This window comes from Triticum aestivum, chromosome 7D (assembly GCF_018294505.1).
Source record: "Triticum aestivum cultivar Chinese Spring chromosome 7D, IWGSC CS RefSeq v2.1, whole genome shotgun sequence".
Taxonomy (NCBI): Eukaryota; Viridiplantae; Streptophyta; class Magnoliopsida; order Poales; family Poaceae; genus Triticum; species Triticum aestivum.
Window position 1 is genome coordinate 301,460,004 of NC_057814.1, and position 19,881 is coordinate 301,479,884.

The following is a 19,881-nucleotide window of genomic DNA, read 5'->3' on the forward strand; positions in this document are numbered from 1 at the left end:
AACCCAACCATAGTATTAAGTAACAAGTCCTCTTTACTCCCATATGCAACAACCCCAAAATAAAACAGAGGGCACAATAGGACAACACCAAAATAAAACACGCAACTCAAACCAATCACAATCAACCCATAGGACAAAACAAATCTACTCAAACATCATAGGATAGTCATATACATCATTGGGAAATAATATATAGCGTTAAGCACCATGTTTAAGTAGAGATTACAGCGGGGAGAAGAGGTGTTACACTGCTGCATAGAGGGGGAGAGAGTTGGTGATGACGGCAGCGAAGTTGTTGGTGTAGATCGCCATCACGATGGTTGCCCCGGCGCACTCCGACGCCACCAGGAGAGAGGGGGAGACTGCCCCCCCCCCCCCTCCTCCTCCTTCTTTCGTGGCCTCCCCCCTAGATGGGAGGAGAGTTCCACCTCTCGTCCATGGCCGCCATGGCGGCGGAGGGGCGGGAGCCCCTCCGAGATCGGATCTCTCTCTCTCTCTTCTTTTTCGCCTTCTTGTTCTCTGGTCCTTCACCGTTTCTTAAATTCTCAGAGATCCGTAACTCCAATTGGGCTGGAATTTTAACACAATTTTTTTTTCAGATATTATCTTTCTTGCAGCGAAAGAAGGGCACCAACCACCTTACAGGGGCTCCGCAAGCCTACCAGGCGCGCCTGGTGTAGGGGGGGCGCCCCTCGAGCTTATGGGTCCCTCGGGCATCATCTCGCGTTGATTCTGTTTCCCAAAAATCACATATATTCCAAAATATATCTATGTAAATTTTTATCGCGTTTGGACTTTGTTTGATATGGATATTCCGCGAAACAAAAAACATGCAACATATAGAATTGACACTGGGCACTGAATCAATATGTTAGTCCAAAAAAATAATCTAAAATGTTGCCAAAAGTATATAAAAGTTGTAAAATATTGATATGAAACAATAAAAAATTATAAATACAACGGAGACGTATCGGCATCCGCAAGCTTAAATCCTGCTCGTTTTCGAGTAAGTAAATAAAAAGATGAAAAGGATAAAAAAATATTGACAGATGACTATTGCTCGGCAGATATGTTGGGGTTTGCAAAGCAGAGGATTGCCCAATCTGTATACTGATGCCGCCTAAGAGGGACCCAGATGATCTGCACTGATACACAGAAGTACTGTAGCAGTTGATTTGGGCCCTTAGACTTTGATTGGATGGTGGAGATTTGTCCTTAACGCACTTCTGCGTCGTAGTGGCACCTACTACGCTCAACCTGGTATTTGCAGAACGACGGGAAAGTAGCAGGAAAAAGTGGTATACTTCGTTTCAAGAAACACAGATGTAGTATGTACAAGATAGAATAAAGCTCAATTCAAGGAGTTGCACTATATTTATCTTTGCTGTTCGTGGACAATTTTCATCAGCAAGAGCACACAAACCATTGTTGACTCTGCCGCTGCAAAGAGAAACAAAACGATTCTATAACTACATATGAAAAACCACTCACTGACTCAGCAAGCCTCAGTTTTTCGAGAAGGCTCTTTGAAGCAATCAACATTGCAGAGGCCCATTGATCTAATCATCTCGCCAAGCCTGCCAAAGATTCCCAAAGGTCAATGCGAAAAAATGTGAATCATACAAAATTTGATTTGACCTCAGAAAATGATTGTTACATAGTCTATGCTGATCGAGTACTCTGCAAGATGGTGCAAGAGAGGAGGCTGAGGGAGGACCAACCTGTCAATGCTTTTCCTTGGTTTGTCTGTCTGTTCATTTTCATCTCTTGTCCTGTCAAATGTATCGACACTTCTCCTTGATCTCTCCTTATGTGTGATGGACCTTGCCTTTTCCCTGACGTCTGTACTTCGACGGTGTTTATCTACACGTTCAGTGCTCAGCCTAGGAGGCTGCTCATGCCTTGAGCTCTTCCTCGATGGCTCTAACCTCTGCGAGGTCATCAAATGCGGCTCAGAAAGAGCGACGCTATCTGAAGGTTTTTCATTTCCAGCTAGCAACTTCTCACTCTCAGGTGCTGCTTCTTTTCCAGCAGGCAACTTCTCTACAGCCGACAGAAACTTCTTCAGATGCCTTATGTACACTGGGAAGGTCTCCAAGTTACAGTGGTCGCCTCCCTCGATCCACAGAGGCTCATACTTCTGTTGGCTCAGCTCCCATATCCGCTTTCCATGGGAAAAATCAACAACATCGTCACTTGTACCCTGAGAAGAAAGGGAAACAGGCCACCATGTTTATCTGAAGCTATGCACGGATTACACAAGGAGCATATCAGATATCACTACAACGTGTGGATGTATTTAATTCCAAACTTACATGAATCACCAGAACAGGGCATTTAACAAGGGGAATTTTCTCGATGTTCTGTAACAAAGCAAATGTCTGTTAGTGTAGACAAAGCATGTGAGGTCTTTCAGTATTTCTCTTGATAGTTCAGCTAGTGAAGCAAACCTTATATATGTCAAACCAGTACGTTTTCTTCACAGAATACATGACACGCAGGCCAGAAAGTATGGGACTATGCAGAACAACTGCTCTTATGTGATGCAAGTGAGCAGCTAAATCAACAGTGGGGCCACTACCGACAGATTGACCATAAAGAACAATGTCTTCTTCCCTAGTCCCATAAACCTCCACAAGGCATTTATATGCAGACTCTATGTCAGCAAATGTATTAGCTTCACTTGCCTGAAAATGGAAGGCGCAGAGAGATTGTCTCAACAGAGTTTATTTTTCTAACCATGAGATAAACACATGGGATGGAACAATCTTCCATAAAAACAAATGGAATTAGCCAAATGCAAAAAAGGATCCCTTAACAGAAGCACTCACGTGGGAATCAGATTTGTGGCCTCTCCCATGACAAGAATATTAAGCTATTAAATGATTTCCACCTGCCTAAAACCTTTTTTAACTACTCTAATATAAGCAGGTATTGCTCCTCTAGCGACATGATAGAGCATTAGTTTCAAGAAAGAGCAGAAAGTATTATTAACCTTGCCTGATGACCGTCCATAACCAGAATAATCATACCTGCGAAAATTGAGCAAATTATTATCAAGGCACCAAAATGGGGTGTTGATACATCAATGATCAATGTTACCACTAAAAGTTGTAAATGGAGAATAATACAAGGCTTGCTAAGGCATCACGGAGAACGTAGGCTTGTAGCATTGGAGCATTATTTAAGTAGCTTACCTAGAATGACTAAATCTTCACAGAGGTGAAGTTGTATATGCCATGCAACGATAAAGCCATTTACTCAATGGGCACCCAATTCACTAGCCAACAGGTCAGGCTAACATAAAAGGCAGAGTAACAGTCTTTGAACATCTGTTCAAATTTTACGCAGTCAGCTTTAGTCTGTTATAAGCTGCAAACCTCTGACCGATGAAAATTTACTGCAAAACGGTCGGTTTTTGTACTAATTAATCCAACCAAAATCTTGAATGCATCATGCAGACTGCACATCACCTCTATTGGACTATTTATCCTACATTAGGCATTCATCCATTATCATAAATTAAGAGGATATGCAACTTAGATAGGTGAAATACTTGTCTTAAGGGTGAAATCAGGAAAACTGCAACTGAAGGCATTTTAAGTCAGTATCACGTATAATTTCAGCTCAGATGGCATCAGAATAAACACTGTGGGTGGGAAGATTGTCCGAACCAATTTCAATTTGGTGAAGAGCAAGAGTGCACATTTGCTAGAAACCGAAATTGTTGGCTTTCCATCAATTTTGGTATTTTGATGTAATCGTGTGCCCTAATTTGGGAGTAACAATAACTGGACCTTATATGTTGGCTCAGCATTTTGCTTTTAATTGTAGTTACACTAGAAGATAACTGTGCATTGCAGTGGGATTTTAGCACAAAATGAAAAGGCAGAGGTTTTACTAATTCCTTGAATGAGACAGCCGCGTAGGGGCACACGGAGAAATAAGCAATAAATGGCTAACTGGGGCCCGTGCTTTGCCCCAGTTCTTTTGGATATTGACAACGAAAACCCTATTCCTACGTGCAAGTTACTAAAAGAACTCTATGTACTAGTTCATTTGGATCATAACCACCCCCATAATTTTAGCTAACCGTTTCCAGATTTCACTAGTACGTAAACTTTTTGTGAAACCCGTATGTATGAATAGCATTGCTCTATTGACAATATGCTTATACTAGCAACACTAATAAATGTATAATTAGTCTTTACGGTCTGTTATGGCGCCGTAAACAAAATATGTCTTTTCAGATATTAAGTTTTGTTCCTACATAATAATGGTATAATACACGCCCCTTCATAAAACTAAATAAATTAAGATTGAGATGTCTTTTCATGATAAAACACAAACCCAATATTATAACTCCATCGATTTTGTGTATAATCAAAACCCATCTTGAGTTTCTAATGTCTAAGGATTGCGCGGCTGCGAGGCGGGTGGCGGCGCGTCCGTCTTGGATCTAGCGCTGGGATCCAGGTGGGCGGTGCGGGTGGGGCAGCGGCATGGCGTGGTTGTTGCTCCGGCCGTGGGCGGCGGCACGCGGAGGTCCGGCACATGGTGGTGGCCTCCCAGGGGCGCGGCGGCTACACAGTGGCTTGGCGGATCTGCCCGCGGCGACGGACGGCTTTTCTCCGGCGTCGGCTCGTTTGCGGTCAGACCGCTTCGACCTTCGCTCCATTTCCTCGTCGTCCGAGCAATACTTCAGTCCAAGGGCTGGCCCTCTCCCAGCTGCGGCCCATCGCCCGTCTCGCGCCCGGCAGCAGGACCGAGCCTGTCTCGTGCCCGGCGGCAGGATCGAGCTCGTCTCACGCTCGGGGCTGCATGACGGGGCAATGGAGGCCAGCTTTGGCCGGCCTATTGGGTCTCGGCGCTGGGGGCCATCCAGGGGTGCGAAAGGCAGGGCCTTTCCGCTCGTCTCTTCGGTTGGGGTAGCGACGGGTCTCGGGTCAGGTGGTGCCTAGGTCTTGGATGCCGGGGCGGCGGCCCTGGTGGTGGTAGCGCGGTGCTTTTGGGCAGGGCCCGCGACTTGGTGCTGCCCGGTGGCCATGGCCGTGCGGGCGGCGTGGCAACCGGTGTGTGGCGTTCGGTGGCGGTGAGTGTTGGCCGGGGTGAAAACCTGTTCTTTCTTCGGACAGACCAGCGGCGGCGAAGCTCGTTCCCTTCTTGAAGGCGTCGTCGCGGCTCTCATCGCCCATCGTGTTGCTCCAGGGGAAACTCTGATCCTCGGATAGGGCGGTGGCGGCGCTCCGGTGTCGTATCCTTCCTGAAGGCGCCGCCTTGGAGCCCATGGATCGTCGTATGCGGCTTCATCTCTTCGTAGATAGGGGTGGTGTTGCTACGCTCAGCGCCTGTGTATCATGCCTTGGGTGTGTGCGTTTTTTGTGGTGGCGTGCGTTTGTATCGGGATGTTGGTGATCATTGCTTTATATATAAAGTGGGGCGGAAGCCTTTTTCGGTAAATATCTTGACTTAGCTTGATCTAGTAATACGAACCCAAAATATTATAGTTCCATCAATTTGTGTGATTATTAACTTGTAGATTAGTAATGCATGCCTTCATACCCTGTATTGTGAGAGTATCCAATGCACCCGAGCCTGTGGTGCTCCAGGTCCCGGTCTCAGTCCACTCATCCAGAAGTCGTAAAACATTCTGTGGAAAAAGAAACAGCGTGTGGGCACAATATACACTGACCATGCTATAGAGTTTCAATTCAAAACTTAAAACACAACTCAAGAACTCTAAAAAGACGAATCTCTTAGTGAATAGTTGCTACTCTAAACTGTGGTGTGAATTGGCCCATTATCTCAATTGATAGTGTATTTGTCATCTTTGTTTTTTTCTTTTCGGATGATCTTTGTTTCACAAGTTATGTTTCAAATTTGGATTTAGTAGAATGTTACGTTGTCACTGTGTTTATTGCACTCTATTTTTTTGTTGAGCTCTTTGAAGTTCTAAAGATGGTTGCACCAGAAGCTCTGGTGCACTGAATACGTTCTCACCATAGTATTAGCCCACGGTTTTTTAGATGACCCATGTTGTTTTAATTTGTCATCAGGTGCAGGCTGCTCATGGTGAAGACTAATAGCCTTAAACTGAGTTTGTTACGCGTGTTGAACCCGCCGACACTCCTGCCATGTCCCAATCCAACACAAGAACAGAGTTATACCATGTATCTTTCGGAAAAGATAAACTGAATGAGTTAAAAAAGGAAGTGTTACGAAGCTTCAGGCCAAAGGGTGTCAGGTGCAGAGTGTAGTTCAGTTATCTATTCTGAAGATTCAGTTATCATGCGGCTGGGACGCTTCAGAGTTAGGAAGATCGGACGGCTCGCATCGCTCGCCTGTCACTGTACCGTTCCACCCGGTTGCTTGTTACTGTTTCCCGTTTAGCCAGTGTCATGGCTATATAAGAGCCTGCGCAGAGCGCGTGTAAGCATGGAATCATTATGAGACTTATCTCTAAACAATGTATACCTAAACATTCCTCCGAGAGGTATATTCTATAGCATATTCAATACCTCGGTTCCAGATCGAAACCCTAGCGCGTGTTCATCCCCAAAATTCCCCAGATCCACTCGTCTGGTCGTGACAATTGCTATCATGAGCCATACGTTCTCTCGGCGGCGCGATCGCAAGGCGCAGTGCTGAAATGTTTTCCCTCCCTTTCCCACCCTGATTCAGAGGCGTTGGTGGCATTCGGCGGCGGTGAAGGCGGCGGAGCAAATTCGTCGGCAGCTCGGACGGCAGTACTGGTTGCTAGAACACACTGTTCTGGTGGTGAAATTCCAGGTACGTGCCCGGGTGGTGCTGATTTGGAGGCGGATTTCTGTGGCGGCAGCAGGATCTAGTAAGTGGTTCTGGTTGCTGCCTTGTTGCGGTAGTAAAATTCCTCTCCACTGAATTAGATCATGGGGCGATCGAAGCAGAGTATCGACGACGCAGAGCTCGCTGAATTGCTTCATCTCAAAGAAGATGTGCTGGCAAATCGTGAGGAGACCACAGGTTAGCGTGATGAAGTTGATTTGCTGAGGAAGGAAGTTCAGATCTCAAACTCCAAGCATGAGGAAATGAATAGTCTTGTCCACAGTGCAGACAGCAGTATTTTCTCTCAGTGAGCAACTATCTACCATTACAGATGTGCTCAAGACACTTGGCACTCAAGGGGTTTCAGGCTCAGCTCAGCAAATTCCAAGACCCACGGATCAACCAGTTACCAGAGTGGAACAACCTGTTGCAAACCAACAATTGTCAGAACTAAAGGAGGCAACAGATCCAGCTACAAAACCACTAACTGAAGAATTGAGGAAGCGTCTTTTGTTGGAACAAGAGAAAACTAGACAGTTTACTCTCCTCAATGCTGCAAGACTGCCACCTATTCAGGTGGGACAGAAATCAGGCCCTCCTGGTTTTAACAGGGCTAATCCCCAGGAGATTCAGTCTGAAGCTGCAAGTCCTACTGCTCACCAGAAGTGAATGTGATTTGGGATGAGTACTACAAGAATTATGAAAAGGAAATGAGAACACAATTTCTCAAAAACATAACCAAGGGCCCTAGAATGGAATTTCCTAGATTTGATGGGGACAACCCTGGTGGATGGATCAGACAGTGTGAGAAGTATTTTCAAATGTCTGGTGCACCTAGTGTTTATAAAATGTCACTTGCACAACTTTATTTCGTTGACAGAGCTGATGTATGGTTGAGGAGATCAGGTCTACTGAAGAAACACCCTACTTGGTCACAATTCTGTGATGAAGTGCTCAAGAGGTTCTCTCCTACAAGCTCCTATGATCTACTCCCTTCGTTCCAAATTACTCGTCGTGGTTTTAGTTCAAATTTAAACTAAAACCACGACGAGTAATTTGGAACGGAGGGAGTAGCTGATAGATTTAATGCTTTCAAGCAAGGAAATATGTCTATATCTGAATATACAGACCAGTTTGAGTCCTTGATGGCAGAAATGCAAGAAGAAAATCCTTCATTATCTGAACAGTGGTTTATAAAATGCTATGTCAATGGCATGAGATCTCACATCAAATTTCAGCTCAGACCTTTAAGACCTCCCATATTAACTGAAGCATATTGGCTAGCTGTAGATATGGAGCAGTCTCTTCCTCCAAAGAAATCAAACTTCCAAAGTAGTTATAAGAAGAATAACTACAACTCTTTCAAAACTCCAGGGTTTGAAACAATGTTGCCTGAACAAAAACTGCCTGCAACAGCACAGAAGGCAAGAGAGCCTCGAAAGTGTTGGAAATGTGGTGATAACTGGTTTCATGGGCACAACTGCAAACAAGCCCCTGTTATAAACATGTTAACAGGGGAAGAACAAACAGATCAAGGTGAAGAACAGAACTCTGGGTCAGAAGAGGAACAAGAGAATGCACCTGCTGCACAAGACAAATGCATGAGAATATCTGCTCAAGCAATGGACCCTGATAGTGTTAATACTATTTCTATCCTGATTCAAGTTGGAGGAAAACAGGCTGTTGCTCTTGTGGATTCTGGAAGTAATTCTACTTTCATGAACCTCCAATTTGCTCCCAAAACTTCTTGCACCATTTTGAAGGACAAAAGCAGATCAGTAGCAGTAGCTGGTGGGGGCAAGTTATGGTCTGGAGATTATATCCCAAACACATATTTTACTGCAGCAAAACAGAAATTTCTTCAAACTTTCAGAATCCTGGAAATTCCTGGTCATGATGTAGTTTTGGGATGTGATTGGTTAGCTAAACATAGCCCTCCATCTTTTGATCACATACAAAGATCAATCACTGTTTATAAGGACAGACAACTACCTGTCACTATTCCTGCCTGTGACACTCTTGCCAATGCTATTGAGGTGGATGAGAAGGAAATGAACAAACTCATTCTTAAGGGGGCACCTGGTTTTGCATTGTACCTGATAAACAATACAAGGGACAAGCCTAAGAAAAATACAGATATTGCTGTTGCTGAACCTACAGAAGACAGTACTGCTGCACCTACAATAATCAGCACTGAAGCAGTACCAACACCAGGGCCGTACCCCAGCAATTCGGGGCCCGGAGCGAAGTCACAATTTAGGACCCATGTATAAGAATATCAATTAGGCCATTAAAAATATTTTTTAGTACGAATTTCTCAAAGAACTAAATCATACCAAAAGAAAATTCTCAGAACTTTGAGCTACAAGTCTATCGCATTTATTCTCAACATAAATGTTGTCAACATTACCATCAACATTAGCATCTACTATATGAGATGTTGGCAGCCTTTTTTTTCCTCTTTGCAGTTTGATGTTTCAGTCTTTAATCCCCTGATTTCCTTAGGCTATAATCGCCTGATGAGTACTGATATATTTAGTACTTATACAAAATTGGGGGCCCTGTGCAGCGGCTCCGCTTGCACATGTCCATGTACGGGCCTGACCAACACACTTTGAGCATGGACTTTATTTAAGGATTGCCAAAGTCACAAGGGAAGGAAGTAATCTTTGTTGTTGTGGACAGATTAACAAAGTTTGCACATTTCCTTCCTCTATCACACCCTTTCACTGTCAAGACAGTGGCTCGGGTATTCATTGATAACATCATTAAACTGCATGGTCCTCCTATTGCCATAGTATCTGATAGAGACAGAATCTTTACTAGTCAGCTCTGGAAAGACATTTTCTCTGCACTGAAAATTGAACTCAGATATAGTTCTGCTTATCACCCTCAATCAGATGGCCAGACCGAGAGGGTCAACCAATGCATTGAAAACTACTTAAGATGTTTAACATCATCTCATCCAACTCAGTGGGTGAAACACCTACCAATGGCAGAATACTGGTACAACAGTTGCTTTCATTCTTCTCTGCGAAAGACACCATTTGAAGCTCTTTATGGTTATCCACCTCCACAAATCAGTGAATATGTCATACATGATAATGAGGCCAAGGAACTGTTAACTGACAGACAACAACTGTTGTCTAATCTGAGAAGCAACTTGCAGAAAGCACAAGAGCGGATGAAAAAGTTTGCTGACAGAAAACGTACTGAACGAGTTTTTCAGGAGGGTGACATGGTCTATCTAAAGATGCAACCGTATCGTTTAAATGCTTTTGGAGTTAAATCTCACATTAAACTCCAAAGCAAGTTCTATGGCCCTTTTCGAGTGCTCCACAAAGTGGGAAATGTTGCTTATCACCTTCTGCTTCCAGCTGGGACCAAGATCCATCCAGTTTTTCATGTCAGACAGCTCAAGGGTCATATTGATCCCAATGTAGTTCCTTGTGCAGATTTACCGTTGGTGACCGATGAGGGTAGCATCAAACAAGAACCGGTGCTGGTGTTACAGACACGCCAGATTCCAAGAAACAACCTACCTGTGGTTCAATGGCTGGTACAACGGGAAAATCTTCCTCCGGACGACTCCACTTGGGAAGATGCGGATTTTATTAAGCACGCATTCCCTGCATTTTTCAAACAAACAGTCGAAGGCTGGCATCATGGGCGTTGAGTACTCCTTGAGGACAGGTTCGTTTCTTCGGAGGGGCATTGTCAGGTGCAGAGTGTAGTTCAGTTATCAAGATTCAGTTATCATGCAGCTGGGACGCTTCAGAGTTAGGAAGATCGGACGGCTCGCATCGCTCACCTGTCACTGTACCGTTTCACCCGGTTGCTTGTTACTGCTTCCCGTTTAGCTAGTGTCATGGCTATATAAGAGCCTGCGCAGAGCGCGTGTAAGCATGGAATCATTCTGAGACTTATCTCTAAACAATGTATACCTAAACATTCCTCTGAGAGGTATATTCTATAGCATATTCGATATCCTCAGTTCCAGATCGAAACCCTAGCGCGTGTTCATCCCCAAAATTCCCCAGATCCACTCGTCCGGTCGTAACAAAGGGTCTTGATGTTCTTGTCGAGCCTTACTGATCATGGTCCTTATAGCCCCGTTGCAACTCACGGACAAGTACCTAGGTTTCTGTAAATAAAATGAATTCTGCGATAGAAATGTAATTTAATATATGTAGGTCATGGCCATTATAGCCACCGGCCACAACACAATTATTTCGTCAACCAAATATAATACCGAGTACTTTCTATAAACGAAAAAAAAATCAGAAACAACAACTACTCCCTCCGTCCCACAATATAAGATCGTTTTTCAAGCTAAAATAGGGAGACATCTTTTATTGTGGGACGGAAGGAGTAGTTTTTTTTTTCTGATAAATTCCCAAGGCACTACTTTTAGCGTGCACGACCACTCATGCATCAAGTCAGAATATAACCATTTGCTCCTAAGATGACCCAATCACTGAAGATTCTTGCTCCCTCAACTAATGCAAATCAAGATGAGATAAATGGGCCAAGTGAAGACACGAACACTTACCCCATGATGTTGACGTGGGGGCGAGCGCTGAACTCTATGAAGAGCTCATACATCTTGCCGAGGTCGGCGGCATTGCCGTGCGAGTACAGCACGGTGAGACTCGCCTTGGGACACCCTACATACATAGCAATGATCTCCGTGCCCCGCCGCGTCCGGAGGCGACGTGCCTCCACCCCCTCCCTCCACAGAACCCCCGTCATCAACACCCTTCTAGAAAGTGCTGCAGCGTCACTCCCCGCCGGAGCCACGCCCGGCGGAGGCGGCTCCTCGTCCACCACGCCGTAAGACGGTGGGTCGGGCGGGAAGAAGGCGAACTTAGCGGCCACCGAGGACGTCACACCACCCATACTCGCTGACCTCAGACCTGCGGCGGCAGCGGCATTAGGGTTGAACCCCGGTCTGGGAAGGTGGAGGCGCCAGAGCAGGCGCGTGGCCGTGGAAGTCGACTTATTTCAGGGGCTTTAAAGAAAAAGGTTCGGTGCCGGGGCTTCACTGCCTAGGGGCTGTATGGAAGCACTGATTTTACCCAGGGAGTGGGTTGTAACTCATGGAAAGCATAACAGGTTTATCGGGGGAGAGGGGTGGTGAAACAGAACCGCTAGCAAAGAATTAGGGGGAGAAATTGCCGGGAGAATTAATGCAAGGGCGAAGCTAGGCGGCTGACTAGGGTTGTAAACGAGTCGAGTTCGAGTGAGTTGGAGTTTGCTCAGCTCAACTCAATTCGTATTAAAATTTAAGCGAGCTCAAACTGAGTGAAGCTCAAGATTGAGCGGTAGAAAATGACTTGTGCTCAACTTGTAACGATCTTTAGTCGACCTCGAGTTAGTTCCGAGCTACAGTGTCGTGGGAATGAGTCTGACAGTAAGAGTAGGGGGTACGTAGGAGGAGGCAGTGTCCTAACTACGGTGAGGTTGTACACACAAGTTTACGAGTTCAGGCCCCTCTCGGAGGAGGTAAAAGCCCTATGTCTCGGTGCCGCTAATGCTTGTCGACTGGATATGTGTTGAAGTTACAGGGGGTGCGAACCCTTGTGCTAGAGGAGGGGGTGGCTTATATAGAGTGCGTCAGGCCCCTCGTAGCCCTCAGTTACACAGGGTTCAATGTGAGTTAAGACTGGGACGTTACTGGTAACGCCTGCTATTAATGATCTTCATGACGACGGAGTGAATGCCTGACCGTTGCCATCCTGGGGTGACTCTAGCCCTTCTGCACTCTGAGTGATTCGTTGTATAGTCAAGTGTTGTTACCATGGTCGAGTGGAATCTTCCATCGAGTGGATTATACTTCAGGGTGATTTCAGTCGGTATATTCTGTTGAACTTTGTATGTCTCCGACTTTAGGGCAGTGTCCTTGGGTAGGGTGTCTAGGTCAGGCCTAAGACCCTACCCTAGATACATGTCATCGTCATTAGCCCCCAAATGGATTGAGGTCCGAGTGAAGAAGGGTTGAAGTTGGTTCCGACATGATTCAATGCTTCAAAGGCGTTTCTTCAAGGTCCTGAAAGCATACTGGTACTTTAACCCTGCATCAGTCGCCTTGATCGATTCTGGTCTTTGGGATCACCGAGTGGATTACGTTGCATATCTCCAAGTACATTGGAATGTGATATCTTTGGTGCGATTGACTGCTCTGTGGTTCCCGGATCTCGTGGGATTTGAAATTTGGAGAAGCGCGTGGGACGGGGCGTGGCGCAGTAAGCGGAGCAAATAGATAGGGACCCCTGTAAAAGTGCGGTTAGGCGTATGCCTAACAGGGACGTGTTGCGTGTGTATATAGCCATAGGCTAGAGTTACAAGATTCGGTAGTAAGGTCGTGGATTGATCCCCAAGTCATCTATACAGGGATAAGGATCGATCACAACAACCTAACTAACCGGGGTACAACACGCACACCATCTTTATCTCTAATGTATATACAGTTTATACATACACCGTATATACGTACAGATATTCTAACACTCCTCCTCAATCATAACTTTAATAAGTTGAGATTGCCTTTAAAGTCTTCCAACTTGCGCCATAATAAGGCTTTGGTAAAACCATCGGCAACTTGATCATTGGTGGGAATGAAACGAATGTCAAGTAATCTCTTGGCTACTCTTTCACGCACGAAATGATAGTCAACCTCAATGTGTTTTGTTCTTGCATGAAACACATGATTTGTAGAAAGATATGTGGCTCCAATATTGTCACACCATAATCGAGCAACTGGAGAAGAATTCATGCCAAGTTCATCAAGTAATGCTTGAACCCATATCAGTTCAGCTGTGGCATTAGCCAAGGCTTTATATTCAGCTTATGTGCTGGATCTTGAGACTGTAGCTTGCTTACGTGCACTCCAGGAGATTAGGTTGGGTCCAAAGAAAACAGCAAACCCACCAGTTGACCTCCTATCATCTGGACAACCTGCCCAATCTGCATCAGAAAAAGCGCTTACCAGTGTTGAGGTTGACTTTGTAAACTTCAGTCCAGTACTCATAGTACCTCTGAGATATCTAAGAATCCTCTTAACGGCAGTCCAGTGTTGAAGCGTAGGAGAGTGCAAGAACTGGCATACTTTATTCACAGGAAAAGATATGTCAGGTCTTGTCAGTGTCAAATATTGCAATGCACTGATACGTCTCCAACGTATCTATAATTTTTTATTGTTCCATGCTATTATATTATCCATCTAGGATGTTTTATATGCATTTATATGATATTTTATATGATTTTTGGACTAACCTATTAACCTAGAGCCCAGTGCCAGTTTCTGTTTTTTCCTTGTTTTTGAGTTTTACAGAAAAGGAACACCACACGGAGTCCAATTGATGTGCCAATTTTTGATGATTTTTTATGGACCAAAAGAAGCCCCTGGAGTAAAATAGTTGGGCCAGAAGAGTCCCGAGCCGTCCACGAGGGTGGAGGGCGTGCCCCCTGCCTCGTGGACGACTCGGAGACCCCCCTGACGTGAGACCGAAGCCAAAGATTCCTATAAATACAGAAACCCTCGAAAAGAAACCTAGATCGGGAGTTCCGCCGCCGCAAGCCTCTGTAGCCACCAAAAACCAATCGGGACCTTGTTCCGGCACTTTGCCGGAGGGGGGATCCCTCACCGGTGGCCATCTTCATCATCCCGGCGCACTCCATGACGAGGAGGGAGTAGTTCACCCTCGGGGCTGAGGGTATGTACCAGTAGCTATGTGTTTGATCTCTCTCTCTCTCTCGTGTTCTTGATTCGGCACGATCTTGATGTATCGCGAGCTTTGCTATTATAGTTGGATCTTATGATGTTTCTCCCCCTCTACTCTCTTGTAATGGATTGAGTTTCCCCTTTGAAGTTATCTTATCGGATTGAGTCTTTAAGGATTTGAGAACACTTGATGTATGCCTTGCATGTGCTTATCTGTGGTGACAATGGGATATTCACGTGATCTACTTGATGTATGTTTTGGTGATCAACTTGCGGGTTCAGTGACCTTGTGAACTTATGCATAGGGGTTGGCACACGTTTTTGTCTTGACTCTCCGGTAGAAACTTTGGGGCACTCTTTGAAGTTCTTTATGTTGGTTGAATAGATGAATCTGAGATTGTGTGATGCATATCGTATAATCATACCCACGGATACTTGAGGTGACATTGGAGTATCTAGGTGACATTAGGGTTTTGGTTGATTTGTGTCTTAAGGTGTTATTCTAGTACGAACTCTAGGATAGATCGAACGGAAAGAATAGCTTCATATTATTTTACTACGAACTCTTGAATAGGTTGATCAGAAAGAATAACTTTGAGGTGGTTTTGTACCCTACAATAATCTCTTCGTTTGTTCTCCGCTATTAGTGACTTTGGAGTGACTCTTTGTTGCATGTTGAGGGATTGTTATATGATCTAATTATGTTATCATTGTTGAGAGAACTTGCACTAGTGAAAGTATGAACCCTAGGCCTTATTTCGAAGCATTGCAATACCGTTTGTGCTCACTTTTATCATTAGTTACCTTGTTGTTTTTATATTTTCAGATTACAAAAACCTATATCTACCATCCATATTGCACTTGTATCACCATCTCTTCGCCGAACTAGTGCACCTATACAATTTACCATTGTATTGGGTGTGTTGGGGACACAAGAGACTCTTTGTTATTTGGTTGCAGGGTTGTTTGAGAGAGACCATCTTCATCCTACGCCTCCCACAGATTGATAAACCTTAGGTCATCCACTTGAGGGAAATTTGCTACTGTCCTACAAACCTCTGCACTTGGAGGCCCAACAACGTCTACAAGAAGAAGGTTGTGTAGTAGACATCATGCACCTACTACACTTCTATAATTCGTAGAATCTTCGGTTCCCAGTGGTTCACCATTTTCCTTTGAGAGTGTTTCCAAAGTTGAGAGAGGCATGTTTGCAACCTTATAGTCCATCATACCCTGCTCGCTTTAGTACTTCTGCTACATATTTTTCTTGACTCAATAGTATGCCATTATCAACCTTCTTCACCTCTATTCCCAAGAAATAATGCAAGTCACCAAGATCCTTCAAGGCAAAATCCTTCTTGAGATCTTCAACCAATGCCATAGATGCTTCCTGTGAAGAACTAGCCACAATGATATCATCAACATAAGCTAGCATGAAAATAGCGATTCTTCCCTTTTTATAGAAGAAAAGTGAAGTGTCAGCCTTTGAAGGTTTGAAACCAAGTCTTTGTAGTTTCTCACTCAACCTGGAGTACCATGCTCCAGGTGCCTGTTTCAATCCATACAAAGCCTTATCAAGCTTACACACATGATGATGTTTTCCTTTAACTTCATATCCAGGAGGTTGCCTCATGTATACTTCCTCCTCCAGAACGCCATGAAGAAACGTATTCTGCACGTCAAATTGACGAAGGCTCCAATTGTTTGACACTGCAATAAATAGCACAAGTCTGACAGTAGCTGCTTTCACAACTGGACTAAAGGTGTCCTCATAATCTATGCCCTATCTTTGTTTAAATCCCTTAGCAACTAGTCTAGCCTTGTATCTGTCTATTTCTCCACTAGCTTTTCTTTTAATTCTGTAAACCCATTTACAGTCAATGATATTTCTACCTCTAGCAGGAGGAACTAAGTGCCAAGTTTTATTTCTGATGAGAGCATTATATCCTCATCCATAGCATTTTTTCAATTTTTACTTTCAAAAGCATCATGCAAATTATTCGGTTCTCCAGAGACAGCAAGTCCAGCAAACTTACCCTTGTCATACCTGACCGTACCATCTGTACGTATTTTGGGTTTTGCACTATCGTGTTGGGATCTTGTGCGCTGTGCTACGGCAGGAACTGCTGTATTTGTGCGCTGCACAGAAGATCCTGGCGAGGACGCTACAGACGCGCCAGATCCCGCAGTAGACGCGCCGGATCCGAGACGGATGCTGTCGAGGCAGCTGCAGCCGAGGTGGGTGCACCGGATCCAATGCAGATCCTCTGCGCCTCGGTTTCAGCCTGTGGCGCCTATTGGGCCACCTGGCTTTCCTCCATTGGCCCGCTGGTATGTGGAGAGGGCCGCGCCATCTGGCGGCTTGGGGAGGCCGCCGCACCACCGCTGCCGCCTGTTGGCCCTGATGCAGTTGCGTGATTGGGCGACGCGTTGTCTCCTCCAGGAGTGGTGCCACTGACCTCGTTATTCGGTGCGGCAGAGGACAGATCGTCATCGGGATCCCCGCCGGCAGCCCCTGAATCATTTTTGTGTTCTGTGCCTGTCTCTTGCTGCATAAAATCATGGCCAAAAACAGGATTTCCACCCAAATTTATAGCAAGATTTAATGCATGAAAATCAACCGATGTATCAGCCATACACTCCCCATGATCAGAAGCGGAATTTTCAGAAAGGAGAACTTCGGATCTAAGTAGAGCTCCGGCGTTTGGATTTAAGGAGGCAAAAGGGAACACTGTTTCATCAAAAACAACGTCCCGAGAGATATAGACTCGTCTAACAGCAATGTCAACATTACAAAAAAAATACACTTCCGTGATGATACGTGTTTGTCACAGTAGGTCATGTTTTCTATCATGCGTGTACATCCATGACAATTTTATGACAGAATCAAGATAGTCATACCTGTGCTGTCATAGAAGTGTTCCATGACATTACCAAAATTATCATCACGGAAGTGTCCACTTCCATGACGATAAATCGTGCGTCATAGAAGTGCTTTCGTCAAGGGTGACCGACATGTGGCATCCACCGTAACGGAACGCCATTAAGCTATCGGGTCCGGTTTTGGATCCGATAACCCGTTAACAGCCCGGACCAATGGGACGTGTAACATTCTGATTAGCCGGAGGAAACACGTGTCAGCTCATCAGTGGGTCAGATAGGCGCCTATGATATGTCGACACGTGCGACGGCCCACCACCGACCCATTTAGCTTACAAAGGCCGGCCCGTTTGACTTGGTCAAAAGTTAGCGGGCTGGCCCATGAAAAGCCTGTCAACGGTCTCTTCGCAAATAGCCCATTTTACGGCCCGGTAACTCACGACCCGTTAGGGCCTACCCGAAATCGGCCCAACAACGTCATGTGGGCCGTCGAATATAACACCAGCCCGTTTCACTTTCGACCCATCTATGGCCCACGACGTCTTTTGGCCCATATGAGGCCTTCGTATCTTTAGGCCCATTAAAGGCCCATGGTGACTCTAGCCCAGAATGAACAGTAAATTTCTTTGTACCCGTTAACGGCCCATGATTCACATGGCCCGTTTCCAGCCCGTGTTAGCTTTCGGCCTACTGACGGCCCATACGTTCTTGGGCTCCTTTCCGGCCCTCGATTACTTCCGGCCCGTTACTGGCCTGTTCGCCTAATGGGTCAAATTCGGCCCGTGGCAATAGTCGGCCCGTTCCTGGCTTGTTAACCCATTGTGCCGTTTCCAGCCCGTCCTATATTCTGGCCCATTAACGACCCGTTATGCCTGTGACAGAATTAAGCCTTTGCTATCCTCCGGCCTGTTAACGGCCCGTTACCATGTTGGGCCGATACCATTTACGCCCGTTTACGGCCCATGTAGACCCATTTATCCGACGGCCCGAGGCCCACCGATTCTACGGCCGTGTTGGAGGCCCATTTAAAGACGGCCCGTAGGAGGTCCATGGATCCTACGGCCCGTAGCAGGGTCATGGTTACCATGGTCCGCATATGGCCCATGGTTGTTGCGGCCACTAGCAAACCAGGGAAAAAGAAGACTAGGAAATAAATAAGCCCGAAACTAACGCTAGGCTATTAAGGCGATTGCACAGATTACATCCACTGGGCATCAAAGATCGCCACCAGTGCAAATATAGGGAACAACCTACACTATACAAAAATGGCTTGTTGTTTTCTTCAGCCGGTGGCTGCACATTAAGAACAAATTTTATATCGCAACAAAACAAATTACAACTATAAAACAAAAGGAAGGTTGGCATAAAAGTTAACAGTCTGGCAGATAAATGCACCACCAGAAGTTCAGAAGCTCAGTTCATTTGACCTGACTATTACACTTTCATGCTATATTGTCCGATGGAGCACCATAACCTTCGCCTTCATTTCTCCTAGGCTCCTGAACAACATAGCAAATGTCTGATAGTCTGGTTTGAAAACCATGGATATCTTGACGACATCGAACAATGCATGTCCTTGTTTCATAAAGGGTCTCTGTTAGGGAACGAACTTGTGTCTGGAGCGCAGATATAACATTGTTTTGAGCCTGCATATCTTGATCATGAGGCAGTTGGGACGAGATTGCCTTAACAACCAACCCAGTATTATGCAGGAACGTGCTTTTGGCGCTGTTAGTGGATAGGTACTGACCCACTGCAGCAAGAGCTGACATTGCGGTTATATTTGCATCGCCACCTTCAGAAGGTGGCGGTTCCACCATTTTTTTCCATAGCTTTCTGAAAAGTTGAGTTTTTACATTAGTAGTACCACAACAGAAGATATTAAGGAGGCATCAAGACCAAACAAAATAGCTTTAGTCTATATACAGAACTTATTCTGGTGAACCCATGTAAAATATTAGTTGTATTTTATTGCAAAGTACATAATAAAACCAGGTTCCAAACATATGACCATGTACCATGGCTAATGTATTGTCTAATTCTTCACATTGTATTGACAGCTAAGGATAAAGAGACAAAGTTTATAATACGGTAAGCATAATATGACATCATTCATATCACAAAAACAACTGAGAACAGACAAACAGGCAATTGTAACGTTGTGTGGGCAAGTCCAGCATGGAACTAGATTACAGGTCAAGATCAAAGGAACATCACTCCTCTCTTTTAAACCTTGTAAGGTGCAATGATACGCTAAGACAATTGTGTATAAAATTGAAAAGAGTAATAGACATTGGCTGCAAACCATGCAGTTCAAGGCATGAGTCAGAGTAAGTAGTAGTTAAAAGGCATGAGGATTAAGGACTTACAACAACGGCTTTGAATGGTGTAGTCATGCCCTTCGTCTTGCTGGTGTGACAGTCCTTGAAGATTTCCACAGCATTTGGTTCAGGTACTTTTTGGTCCTTGCGGGC

At 45.1% G+C, this 19,881-nt stretch overlaps 1 protein-coding gene across 2 annotated transcripts; it reads right to left on the minus strand.

Annotated features, from left to right (window-relative positions):
* Positions 1-871: 871 nt before the first annotated feature.
* On the minus strand, positions 872-11,893 carry LOC123165139 (alpha/beta hydrolase domain-containing protein 17B). Of its 2 annotated transcripts, XM_044582774.1 has the most exons (6): positions 11,357-11,870; positions 2,996-3,032; positions 2,451-2,687; positions 2,316-2,363; positions 1,722-2,203; positions 872-1,577 (listed from the first exon to the last, which is right to left on the minus strand). In XM_044582774.1, the coding sequence occupies exons 1-6, from the start codon at positions 11,701-11,703 to the stop codon at positions 1,496-1,498; spliced, it is 1,233 nt and encodes a 410-aa protein (XP_044438709.1). In that variant the 5' UTR covers positions 11,704-11,870; the 3' UTR covers positions 872-1,495. The 2 variants fall into 2 exon arrangements, with proteins under 2 accessions (XP_044438709.1, XP_044438710.1); XM_044582775.1 differs by lacking the exon at positions 2,451-2,687 and having other exon boundaries at positions 11,357-11,893.
* Positions 11,894-19,881: the final 7,988 nt, after the last annotated feature.